Source organism: Passer domesticus, chromosome 10 (assembly GCF_036417665.1).
Source record: "Passer domesticus isolate bPasDom1 chromosome 10, bPasDom1.hap1, whole genome shotgun sequence".
In the NCBI taxonomy this organism is placed as follows: Eukaryota; Metazoa; Chordata; class Aves; order Passeriformes; family Passeridae; genus Passer; species Passer domesticus.
In genome coordinates this window covers 39,354,610-39,368,251 of record NC_087483.1, presented here as the reverse complement: position 1 = coordinate 39,368,251, position 13,642 = coordinate 39,354,610, and the positions used below count along the sequence as shown (strand labels likewise).

General features: G+C 38.0%; 1 protein-coding gene across 3 annotated transcripts in view; it reads right to left on the bottom strand.

The window, feature by feature from the left end:
• ARHGAP15 (Rho GTPase activating protein 15) overlaps window positions 1–13,642 on the bottom strand; it is a 320,750-nt gene that overhangs the window by 267,417 nt on the left and 39,691 nt on the right. For all 3 annotated transcript variants that reach the window (XM_064435287.1, XM_064435286.1, XM_064435288.1), the window contains 3 exons: window positions 6,186–6,260; window positions 3,028–3,089; window positions 1,669–1,756 (listed from right to left, as the gene is read on the bottom strand). In XM_064435287.1, coding sequence (XP_064291357.1) covers window positions 1,669–1,756; window positions 3,028–3,089; window positions 6,186–6,260 — 225 coding nt within the window. The remainder of the gene's footprint in view (window positions 1–1,668; window positions 1,757–3,027; window positions 3,090–6,185; window positions 6,261–13,642) is intronic.

The window sequence follows — 13,642 nt, the reverse complement described above, 5'->3', positions numbered from 1 at the left end:
GGGACTGACCTCTCAGAAGGTCCCGTTTCATAACCCACCATCACTTTTTTAGTTAAACTGTTTGAGATCTGGGCCAAAAACCCCATTCTCCAGGCAAGTCTAGTTTAGTATACAAATCTCTAAAGAACTAATAGGGATTTTAACCATGCTGAGGAGTCTCAGAGCAAAATCAAGCCTCCTGTGTGTTAAATTTCCACCAGTTCATTTATCCCCTGAAATTTGGGTAATGACTTGCAAAGGAAGGGAAGAGGTAGAAGACAGAGGTGCAAGACAGTAAATTATAGGAATAGTTCTAATAAGTTCACCTTAGACATTTTTCTTTTTCTTAATAACATAAAAATCAACTTCAAGAAAAACAGGTGATTCTGAAAATAATAATAATAATTTAAGCTTTTCTGTTTTCATGGCTGCAGAGAAGTTGTATTTTCCAGCTGGATAGCATAAACACAAGCAGAAAGTGCCAGATTTCACCCTTTATTTATTTGTATTGTTTCATATCTTAGTTCTGGGGTTCTTTTTCAACAAAGCTCAAAAAATGTAAGGCATGAAAAGGTGCTCTTCAAGGCTGATTTTATGACAGGTGGCATTGATAGATCTAGGATTTATAGAAGAATGGTTTGCATCACCTGCCACAGGGAAAAATAACTTATTGTTTGTGACTCCTGCCAAAGAGAGCACCTTGGCGGCCACCCATCAAGCCAATGAGATTTGGCAGGTTCGATCAGGCCTTGAGAGCCTTTCACAACAGGGCTTTGTCAAACCTGTCCCTTCACTGCCCACAGTGTCACAGAGCCACCAAATTTCCCTTCTGCTGCCCACGCTGAGGTTTGGCTGTGCCCAGCACTGAAGGGACTGCTCGCACAGCGGAGCTGTCACTTGTCCCCAGACGGAGATTGGTGGCCTTTCCTTGGGGCACAATAAAAAGGTACTGCAAATTTCACTTTGTAGTAACTACAGGCTACAGAAATTGCATTAGCTGCATTAGATGGAGTCGTAGAAATATTCAGGAAGGTTAGCTGGATATGGTGGATGTCACATTTATACTGCGATAAAAAATCACTTTGCTAACTTATAATGTTTTCTGCTTTGGTAACACCCTATATTAAGGTGCCGCTTATAAATAATTTATTATTATTTATTAATGTATAAACCACTTTATAGGATGGTAGATAACAACTTAAATTCATGTATTAAAGATGCACATGCATGGTTTAATACAATTTACGCCTCACAATATCCTTTGCAACAGATTCTCATCGCATCATCTGTTCAGCATTTATTACTAATGCATTTTATAACATACTTTATAATACATTATTTGAGGAAGTAGCTGCATTTAGTGATCATTTTCATAAATAAGAATAAAGCATTTATAAGTGGCACCTTAATTTAAAGTGTTACCTTCACATTACTGGGTAGTCACTCACCATTTGTCTCACTTTGCAATTACTCTTGAAATGCACCTCTTAATAAAGAACATGCTGTGTCCTATTTCTTCACATACACTACATCTGATTAAGAGTCTATCAAGGCATTTTTCCTTCAGCTGCTTTCAAACCTTTGAAGTTGCCAGCTCAGTCTAAATTTGTCTTCTGTAAACACCAAACTTTTTTCTATTGAAATAACAGTTGCCAGGAGACTGAGGGTATTGGATGGTTGATTGCCTACCAGGTTGGCCATCGCTGGCTGCTTGGACTCTTTGTAGAATTCCATCTTCCGAGCAGTAAGAACAATCCAGGAGGTGGACCAATTTTTCCTTGCAGGAGGTAAAAGATATTTCATTTGTAGACTTGGCTTTTAATTATTAAAACATAATACATATTAATATGTATATGTCAGAAACAAAAATGGTCTAAAGTCAACACTGTCAACAAACTTCCATCAACACTGATGGAATTGCATCACCCTAATCATACCCAAAATGTAACCTATCAAAGCTTGAAGGGCTTCTTTCTCCTCATTCACATTTTGAAGCCCATTTGTGTTTCTTTTTTGCCATGGTGTCAAATGAAAACAGTGGGATTATTCACACATGCTCAAAGTTCACAAGAAGAGGACTCTGAAATAGCTGGTGCCCTTCTGGTACCTAATACTTAAAATAAAACTGAGAAGGAAAAATGTTGATCTGACTACACAGAGCTCATTAACAGGTCTATTTTGAAAGGTCCCAAATGCTGTCTCCTTTCCCTAAATTAAAAGTTTACACAAGTGCAAGGAAGATAAGAACAATATCTGAGCAAGGTTTGAGTAACCATTAAATATCAGGAGTTCACAGTGCAGCCCTAGAGAGCTGACAAACTGCTGGGGCTAGGGAGAAGTAAAAATACACATGGACATGTGAAAGAATGACCCCTGATAGGGAAAAACAATATTCAACTCAGAGGAAAATGCTATTATATATGTTATCTATAACAGGTTTCAAACCACTACATAACCATAAACCTGATCTGATAAAAAGCTATTTTTAGATGAACAGCTCAAGTTTAACTTTTGAATTTAGGGGTCATAACATCTGATATTTACACGACTCATAAATCCACCACTGATCTACTTCACATGGTGAATATGAGTCGTCTATTGGTATGCACCACTTCAGATCTTCATAATTTTTCTGTATTTTTTCTTTCCATTTAAAAGAGGTCTTGCAAGTGTACAAAGGTGTAAGTGGTCAAGTGTTCTATGTGCAGATTTAAACAAACTTTCCTATGAGTTGGATAGGCTGGATGAATATGGATTACCAGGGGACTCAATGGTAATACATCTTAGAATATATCTTAAATCCAGTACCAATTTATACCAAATGACCCCAGTTATGGATAGAATGGGGCATCCACAGCTCCTCTGAGCAACCTTTGCCAGGGCCTCACCTCCCTCACAGGCAAGAATTTCTTTCTAATATCCCATCTGACCCTGCTCTCTGCCAGTTTGAAGCCATTCCCCCTTTGCCTGTCATTCCAGTCCCTTGTCCAAAGTCCCTCTCCAGCTCTCTTGGATCCCCTTTGGCTCTGTCACACTCCCATGTTATACCTTAATTTCTTGCCACCATCTGCTATTTTTGCTTTTAGAAGATATCCTTCCTTCGCCACTACCTGCAAGAAAGGAAGAAGGAAAGTCATAACCATATTATTTCTTGAGCTGAATAAAACCACTTAATACATACATAGGAGTCTGCATCCAGATTCTCTAGTGTGGGGGATCTTACCACTAATTCTCAGTTTAATCACCTCGTTTTTCTGATATGTTCCATTCTTTTGAATATTTGCAAACAATATTCAAACAACACTTAAAGTCAACTACTGCACAAAATTAACCACAATAAAAATCCAATAAAGTTTTATTTTATTCAATTGATTTAGAAAAAAATTATGTAAGTGTGGGCAAAGTTTCTAGCTATGAGTAAAAGAGGATTTTAAATGCATTGCAGGTAAATTATGTTAAAAATATCATTTTATATATTGTGTTTCATTGCTAGCTGTGAGGGACACAGCACACTACACCATGCTTGAGTTTTGGTGTATTAGAAGCAAGACCTAGGCTTGATTTTTTTTCTTTTTTTTGCATTTCAATTCATGCTCTTACACCTCTCTGAACACCTTCCTTAAGCCAGACCCTTTGCAGACCCTTGGCTGAAACATCCTATTTTTCAGCTGCAATAGGAGTTATTCTTGTCTATATAAAGTTATATTTAAAAGCTAAAGCCCAAAGAAATCAAGACGACTGTTTTTCAGCCAAACCCAACAAACTTCCATCTCATCAGGTCTCATCAACTAAGGATGTCTCAACTGTGTCACTAATGAGAAAAAGAAACAAAATTGTGATTAAGAGCAAGTCTGGTTTTGCTTTCAAACACTACTGAGCCAGTGCCCGACTTGGATATTAGAAACTCCACATGGTCTTTGTAGTAAATTGCATCACAACGCAATTTCATAACAATTTCAATAGAATTTTGCTGTCTGCAAAGCCATTAAATAGCAATAAAACATGCTTTAAGAGGCAATATAAGGATTTTTAAATCAAACATGTCTGTTATTTTGACTGTACAAAACAGCATTATTTTAACAGCGTAGTATATTTCACAGTTTCCTCAGATTTTGGCGGTGGTTGATATACAACATGTAAAGACATATATACTGTGTAGATATCTGTTTGTACCTGTGGAAAGGCCTGTAGGCCCTTGGACAGTGATTTAAGTGACATTTTCAAACGGGTGCAGGAGGATCAGCGTGTGCTTTGTCTGTAATTTGTACTTATCTCATGTAAATTCCTGTCATGCATATCATTACCACAGAAAACCCAGAGAGAAAGTGTGCAGGGATTATTGTGCAGAGTTATGTCACTATTTATCTAGTGATGGATGGGTGAACTAGCAGAGCTAAAATAAGGTTTAATCCTCATCTCCACCTACTTCTCCATTTTTTTCCCCCCTTACATTGTATTTTTCTTCCCCTTCTAACCTTTCTTTTTTGTGGTATAAAACTTCTGGTCATTGGCCAGGGCCAGAGATGCCAAACACCATATGAGAAAAATTATTTTTAATATTTCTATCCATCTGGAAACAGACACTGGGAGGAGCATTGGCTAACCATTCAAGCTGTTGATTGCTTCTCTGAATCAGATCCCAAATCTCATGTTTTCAAAGTTTACAAACCACTTTCCCAAACTGCTATCTTAACCAATCCATTGGTTGAAAAATATTATTTTTCAACATCAGATCCGAATCACCTTTTTTGTCAATCTTGGGAAGTTAAGAACTGGATGTGCTTCCAGATGAAAATGTTGCTGCTCAGTCATATTTTCCTTATAATTGTCTTCAGCTAGGATATCAAATCCACTAACAAATATTGGGTATATAAAATATCCTGACTTAAATTACATAGCTCAAATCCACCATTTGCTATAAATTAAATGGCTCGAAATTGAACAGTAAAAAACTACAAGAGCTGCAGTTATCATGAGCCCTCTCAATGCTAAGAAAACTCCTTTCACATACATTGCTTTAATTAAATTAGTACAGGTGCTGTACTTAAATTAGCATGGCCTCCTGTAATTGATAACGTGCACAGTTTTCTCTGTAATTAATATAAAGGGCATGCATGGAATTATCAAAAAACTACCACAAAGTAAAATAAAAATATATCTAGGATGACCCCAATATTTTTATAATTTTTTTGGGGGGTGCTGCACTCCCCTTGTTTAACATCTGTTAATATCCCCCTTTTCTATGCTACTTTTTTCCAAGAAAACCCTTCTAGGACAGCTCAGGATCAACTTTCAATACTTCTACAAATGGATGACATTGGATTGAAAAGAATTCCAAATATATCCTAATGATACATTCTGATTCTGTCTCAATAAACATCATCATCTGTTGTTAAGCTGCTGCCCTTCCTGCACCTTTTCAACATGTGGAAGGTTGATAAAATGACCCAAAATGCCCTGAAGAATTAGCATAGAAATAGGAAAATGTAATTATTTTGTGGAGTTTGTACTGATTTATTTTTAAATTGTTTTTAGAAGAATAGTACAGATGAAAGTACATAGTGTAAATATTTGAGTTTCTAAATAAGAAATAAAAAAATACTCTCATTGTCATGGGCTAATATTGTTAGAAACTATAAGGAAACATAATTATCACTGTGTCACAGGTTTCATAATTTTCTTGAGTAGGATTCAAACCTCCTGAATGTACCTAATCCTGAAAAGTTTGTGTAAGTAACAGTACTGCTGATACCAAACTTTCTTTAATTAATCTGTATTTGCATATTCATTTTATTTTAGCAGAAAAACATCTGTTTCTCATTCCCTCTAGATTCTTCTAATGTCAAGAATTTATTGTTTTTAATTTCATTATAATATTTCTTATACAAATGAATAATAATATTAAAAACACCTTAATAAGGGCAAAGAGAGGTCAAAGACTTCATCATAATCCTTTATGCCAAATATTAACACAGACGAAACCTTAGTCAAGTACAACAGAATCAACAGCAAAGTCAAATCATATAAATGACTTTTCACCTTCTAAAATTATTATTTTTATTGATTAATCAAAGTCCCTCACATCCCTTAACATCTTGAGGCATCCAGATCCTCACATATTCATTCCTTAGTAAAAGCAAGTGCAAAATTTACATTATCAATAAATAACCAGAGTGATTTATCAGCTCCATAGAGCAATTCCTTACCGTGGGGTCCTGGGTGCTGATGATGTCTGTAAACGTCAAGTTGTGCTGGGAAAGATTTCTTCTGTGACGGTTTAGCTGAAAAAGAATAAGAAATATTTACGTTCAGACAGGATTCAAACACATCCAGGTAAAGGTGGACCCACACATTTAATTACAGGGCACACACAGCGTGCATTGGGTGGAGGTTTGGGGTTTCTTTCTGGTGTTCCTCTGAGCCCTGGGTATTTAAGATGTACAGATGATACACTCTGGTATAAAACTCTGTTATAAATGTGTTTCTTTGTGATGTCATATTGGAAAATTTACCCAAAAATTAATCAGCTGATAATAATAACCTAAATTATGTGGGGCTTTTTCTCATTAGGAACCTCAAAAATGGTTTAACTGCTTAGGTGCTCTTAAACCCATTTTAGAGAAATAGGAAAGCTGTGATTTTAACTTGAAGGCCACAAAAAGCAAAACAATGAAGAAACCAGAAAACAACTGGGCACAAACACACAAAAATCCAACAAGTTTAAACTGCTTTAAAGGCTGTTTCTAAAGTCTCCATGATTGAAAGGTTACAGCAATACTGGACTCTGACTCTACAATTGCTCCCAAATACCGAGTCCTTGATTTCCTCCAATTCTCCCTTTTCTTTGAGGAAGACAATGTAATCAACTGAGACTTAATTCTGAAAAATTATTGCTTTATTCCAGAAATTATTAAAACAAAAGTTACTTCACAAATCAAGCATTTGGCAGAGTTCAATAGAATTTTACTTCCTTGAAAATCTGCAGCAAAGAGCAGATCACTCAAACACATGTGCAAGTGTATGTGAATACATATATATATACACACAGACATAAAACCTTTACTGTTTAAATTCAGTATCAATCAAAAAATATATAATTATGAGATGAGATCCTGTAAAATTTAGTGATTATTTCCTCTTTTAGCTGAAGCCACAAAGCAAACAACAAAATATAGTCTCAACTAGTTTCCACTGTATTCATCATAATGCATTCTCTTTTCCCCTATTAAAAGAGAGTTAACCAAAAGTCATAATGCATTCTGTTTATATTCAGTGCCTGAATATAGAAAATGTTCTTAATTAATCCAGAGGGCCACGCTCAAAAAACAGTTAAACATATTATGATCCCATATTTTTTCTCCACACATTGCTTTCATGTTTATTTGTAAGCACTAAGGTTTTTAAGCCTTGAAATCTATATCCTAGATATTGCTCTACTCTCCTAGTCAGAGCTAATGAGCTTAATGAATTACCAGTTCTAAATTTAATACAAACATTTCAAAGAAAGAGATAAAACATTCTTCACAATTCAAAAGTTTCTCTAACCTATTTATGAAGAATATCACTTAACAATTTCATTAAGGGTGAGTAACAGCTGGTGACATGGCTGTGTCCTAAAGTGTTTTTCTCTCTTAATATTCTGCATCTTAAGCAATCGAGCTTTCATAAGAAATACTTTAGTTAGTGGCAGTCCCTCCTTTGGGGAGAAAAAAAATGTCAGACCACATTTTCTGTATTTTGCAATCTTGTTTTCAGGAGTGTCATGTTCCTGTTTTATTAGCATGTAGGGTAAACAAGAATGATTTGCTGATGCTATTGAGAGAACTTCTAAGATTACAGTCCTTCTATTTAGATTTTGGACGGAGCTTAATATTAATGCAGGCAGAGACATGTATATAAATTCAAAATAAATTAATTCCATTTATCTTTTTCTTTATCTTTACTGTTAGACAACTCTGAAGATTCTGTAGTGCCTGAGACATATAGCTAAACTATTCAGGTCTAGATCACAGGAACTCTTTCTCACCCAGATCCCCCACATCCTAATTATTCCTCGACATACAACAGAGTGAATTGCCTGGCGATGACTTCTCAAATATATTCTTCATTCATCCAAATTAAATAACAAGGCACACCACCACTCCACAGTGCCTGCTTTAGCATTCAGCTGCTCTCTCCAGGAGCCCCACGTGGCTGTTGGGGGCCCTGTGTGCAACTTTGTGAAGTGTGGAGCACCGAGCTGAGCTCTCGGCCGCTCTCTGGTTCAGCGAGCAGAGCATTTGCAAAAGAAATGCTCACGTTTGATACTTGCTAAAAAAGAATTTATCCAGAGAATTTATCCTAAATCCATTCACATCAGAATGAAGAAATTAGTAAAAAGTCCTCTTTTTGCAGGCCTAGAAAATTATTGGGGTGGTGTAATTAAGGACACTATTCATGATTTCCAGGAAATAGGAAACAACTAAGGAAAATAAAATTCCAGGTGTGGATGCTATTATGTCCTTTAAGAAACCTCTTTATGTATGCGATGAAGAAATATTAGGGAAAACTGCATGAAGGCAAGGAAAAGAGTAAAACTCTTACACAATTATTTGATACTTTTGCTAGAAAGGTGTTTCTTTTTGGTAGCCTACTAATATGCAATCTCATGCAAAGAAAGTCTTCAAGCTCCAAAGTCTGAACCTAATTACAATTATACAACCAAAATCCACAATTATGTAGGCCAAGATCCAGCTCTTCTGGAAAAAGACTCCAAATATTTTGTTCACAAGTGAAATTAATGGAAACTTAATAAAGTTATTTCTGTTTTCTACCAGCCTTTTGGTTTAGAAATAGAACTTCAAAGAAAAGTAATCAAAACTACTTGAAAAAAAGAAACAGTATCATCAGAGCAAATACATTCTTTTAGACTGATTTGATAAATTTCCAACAGGGCTGATGGAAATTTGGTCTTAAATATATTTTACAAATATCAGTGAATGGGTTAGTTGTATCACTTCTCCTAAGATAAATCCAGTTGAAAGTTAAAATGTTTTCAGCAGAACCTGGGTGACAGCAGTCAAGATGGCCATGTTTCAATATACTCACAATTTTCAATAAGTACCAAAGTATTCAAAGGGAGGTGTAGGCTCTGTTATTTTCATTCTTTCATTCAGCTTTTAATATATAGAGCATAAAAGAGAGGGGTTGAGGGGTTTTTTCCTCCATAGCTCCATTTGATTACCATAATAAACTCAAGAAAAACCTAAATAATATCTGTCACAAGTCCTCTACCTCACCTCCCAGGGTACGATGAAAGGCAGAGATTTACAGGAGAAGTTCGTGAGATCCCTTTTTGGGAAAGGCAGCTTATCAGCAGTTTTCTGATTTGATGAACATTCTTCAGTCAGCAACAATGTCACCTGCAGCACTAAAAATCCACTCTGCGAGCACTGGCAAGTCTGTGGGCAAGTCTGGTTTTGTTAAATTCAGCCTGAGCTGCCCCCCCTTCCCTTAGCTAAAGGGGATCCATCTCCTACCAGAGTTATTTCAGCATCTAAGCACTAATCCGTCATCATCCTTCCCACAAAGGCAAAGCCTCCACTCCGTGTGCCTGGTACCCCAGTGTGAAGGGACAACCATCTGACAGCTGTTGTTTGAACAGGGAGGTAAAACACAGGAACCTGATGTTTCATTTAATTTCTCTCTGTGTTCCCGTTTGTTCTTTAAATTCTCCCTCTTTTTCTGGGGATTCATCATGGCTAAGTCAGCACTACTCTTCACACAGTGTGGCATTGATTTAAAAAGAAACTTGGAAGATCCATTTACTTTTTTTTTTTTTTAATTTCCCATTACAGGCATATTTCTAACCTAATTCATCTCGTCTATGAGAAGCAGCAGACTTCTTTTTGATTTCCACCAAACCTAACAAAACCAACCGGCATTACTCAAAATGCGGCTCCAGTGCAAAGCACAGACAATTAATTATTTCCTGAAATGTCATTCTGAATTCACTTGTATCCCTAAGTAATTAAGATAATTGTATGACCTTTCTAGGTGGCTTTCGAGATTGTCAAGTAAGTTATTCACCACAGATTATTTATCCACAAACACCACCTACAAGTAGCCTGGGAAAACCATGGTTTTCTCAAACAAGCAGCACCTGGTCCAACAGAGCTCTGCTTTGGATGGGAAACCCTAAACTGGCATCTACCTGCTGTTTTTCTCCATCATTCACAGTATTACTGTGCCAAGGAGATGGTTCTCATGGAGGGTTTGATAGATTTCTACCAAAACCCCTTCATGCTGTTCATGGTTTGACCTTTCTTTTCAGGGCTCTAACTGTTGTTTTGTTTCATCCTGCCGACACTGCAACCATGTATGTGGAGATTCCTTTATAATTATCCAAAAAAAAGAGAGAAATCCCCTACTGTTGAGCCCTACTGCTGCCCGATGCTCTGCTCTGGACCCAATCCAGCAAAGCACTCTGCAGTGGCTTTAAGTGTTTTTCTGGATCAGGGCCAGAACACTCCATTCTTTACAGGATCAAACTTACTGGTGGCAGCTTGAAAGTTTTGCAATAAAAGTACAAACTAGTCACATAAACTTTTGTGGAAACCATTCCCTCAACAGAGAAGGAGGGGTGACACCTGATTTAGTGATGTCTGTGGTCATTTCGTCCCCAGTCACTCCCAAACTGCAGTGACAGCTCATAATCGCTTAGATAAAGAAACTTAACAGAAATGTATTGTAGCATTTCTTAATGGCCACATCCCTTGAAAGACACCTATGTAAAGGCAATGGCAAGGAGAATCCTGTAACATCTCACTCACTGCCATGCTCAAAGTGACTTCTTGGGCAGTATGGCAAGTCCATCGTTATCTACAGAAATTATTTGGAAACAGCTGAGCTATGATATGATTTCATGTCAGCTGTGAAAGGCACTGAGGAAATCCCACAGGCCTCCCCACTCAGAGATGCCCCTTTGTCATTTTCAAGGGCATTTCATGACACGAAAATTGTGAGAGCCTTCAAAGTGACAGAGGGCAGGGTTAGATTATAGGTCAGGAAGAAATCCTCCCCTCACCCAAGGATGGTGAGACTCTGGCATGGGGTGCCCAGAAAAGCTGTGGCTGCCCCATCCCTGGAAGTGTCCAAGGCCAGGTTGGACAGGGCTTGGAGCCACCCGGGATAGTGGAAGGTGTAAGGAATTTCTGTCCATTATCAAGTAGTAGAGGATGTCAAGAAACAGCATGAATTTTCCCATTCCTCCCCAACACTGCTGCAGATGCTCCCAGTGCAACCAAGCTGTGCCATTTCTCAGTAAAAGACCCCTTCCAGCCCTGGGGAAAGCTCCATGTCCCAGTGGGATCCCTGCCCACAGCCACTGGCACTCCTGCCTTGCTCTGGAGCTCTCCTAATACCATCCTCCTGAGGATTACATTAGAACCATATAGTTTATGGGTTTTTCCCCCGCTTCCTTGTCTCAAAGAAGTTTCTTCAGGAAAAAAGGTAACGAGACTAAAGGCAGTATAATATGATATTAAGTCTAATCACCTTTATGCCAAGTCTTGCAGGAGAGAGAGAGACACAAATTGCAGTTTCAGTCCTGCCCCCACCAGCCCAGATTTGCTCCTCACCCTCCATCCCCAGGCTCCTGAAAACTCATTACCATGCAGGTGACCGAACGCTTTGCTCAGGAGCAGGAACTTGCATGGATGGAGCTTTTGTGTGCTGGCTACAGACCAGATAATCTCTCCATGCATCATTTAATAAGAAAACCACTTCACAGTCCTCACAGGCCTACGTTACATATGACATACTCTCAGCAGAATCTGCAGCCTGAAATCGGCGGGGGGAAGAGAAAAAGCAGCAAGCAGGATCGTGCTGCCTTCGCCCTGCGCGCCTCCCTTTGAGCACACTGCCCTCTACACTCAGCTCACTTCTCCAGAGCCTCTGAAAATAATGATAATGGTTTTGCTTCCCTTGACCCCTTGCTCCCTTATAAATCAGAATCCTATAGACCTTTCCCACAGTGCGAGGGTCCTCCTTTGTATCCGAGCCTGTGAAGGTGGGTATTTTTTATCAAGGCAATATAACCACGTGGGCGTGCTGCTCCCTGGCTTCAGGACTTGCTGTAGACGAGCACCACGGTGCCTCTGCTGGGGGAGTATCTCCATTTATCTTCATTCATGAAAGAAGAGCAAAATAATTACTCAGATCCTAGTTTAAATTTCAGCCCAGTGTTAAGATGAGCTCATTCTCTGTGATCAGAGAATCATTAATCATGAGTTTGATTACCAAGCAGAGCCTGTTTGAAACTATGTTGCCGTCTTTCCCCAAATTATTGAAGGGGTGTTCTAAATTTGAGGTATCCAGTTTAGGCTAATATTTCAGTGCAAGAATTAGCCTTCCCTGGTACTTTTCTCCGTTAATGGCTTGCTGTTTCCCATGAGCAGATTTTTCCCTAGAGTGGGAGCCCTTTTGTTCCTCTCTAGTCACTCAAATGGCCTTTGAAATTTGTCCAATTGATCCTTGCTTTGAGGGAGTCCCAGCTGATGTAGCTGGCTTCATTTTTAGCATTTTCAGGAGCAGGAGAAGTGCCAAAAGCCTGTGTAGAAGAAGAGACAGCTACAAAAGGTCCTTACCACCCATATGTGTTCAAGAAATCCTAGGGCTGCTCTAAATTCGACTGCGGGTCACTCGGATTCGTGTACCTGGGGATCCAACCATCACAAAGGAACCAACAGCTGTGCTGCCTCTAATCCGCAGGATTTCCAACTGGAAATCAAACTGGAACCCGGTCTCTATGCTTCAATATGCTTTAATTGCATTAAATACAATCCTCATTGATTCTAGCAAAGAACATTAAAAGTGGGACTTCTGATGTATTTCTATTTGCCTTTTCTGTTACAGCCTGTAATATGCAACAAAATGCAGCAAGGTACACACTGTGACAGCATTCATCCAGCTATACATAAAAAGGTATATTATGAAATCTAATGTATTGATAAGTTTCCTATTCTGATTTTTCTATTCATCACACAGCCATTACTTTTGGTTCACTGTGATATTTTAATATATTTATCTAAATTATTGCAGATGATTTGGTAAAATTACAGATGAGTAGTGCAGCAATGGTAGATAAAATATGGAGTAAAAACAGCAGGAATAAAATGCAATAACTATCAGAGCTTCACTGTTCTTTGCCTCTGACATCTACGTCTGCAAAACTGCTCTTTGATGTTATGGGTATAAAAGGTAAAAATCAAAGCTAATACAGACATAGAGTAATGATAGATTATCTTTTCATGTCCCCTCTGGATCTTAGAAAAATAAAGACAATAAATGTGAGAACTCAGCTGTGACAGCAAACTGTGTCAGCAACTCTGACCTGAAATTGCACCCCAGAACTGTAGTCTCAGGGTAAAAGAAAAGCAAAAAAATATCATTAAAACTTACTAAGTAAATGTGCAAAAACATCTACAAGAATTTCCTTTACAAAATCACATCCAGCACATACACTACAATCAAAATTCTCTGAACAGCTCTCTCCTGAAAGGACTGTCTTACAGAAAAGCGTAATTAACATTGATGTCACACTCCTGCAAGTCATCCATTGCTGTATGCCATATAAATACCCTTGTAGAAAATAATATTAATATTCCTAGACAAATGCTCAGTC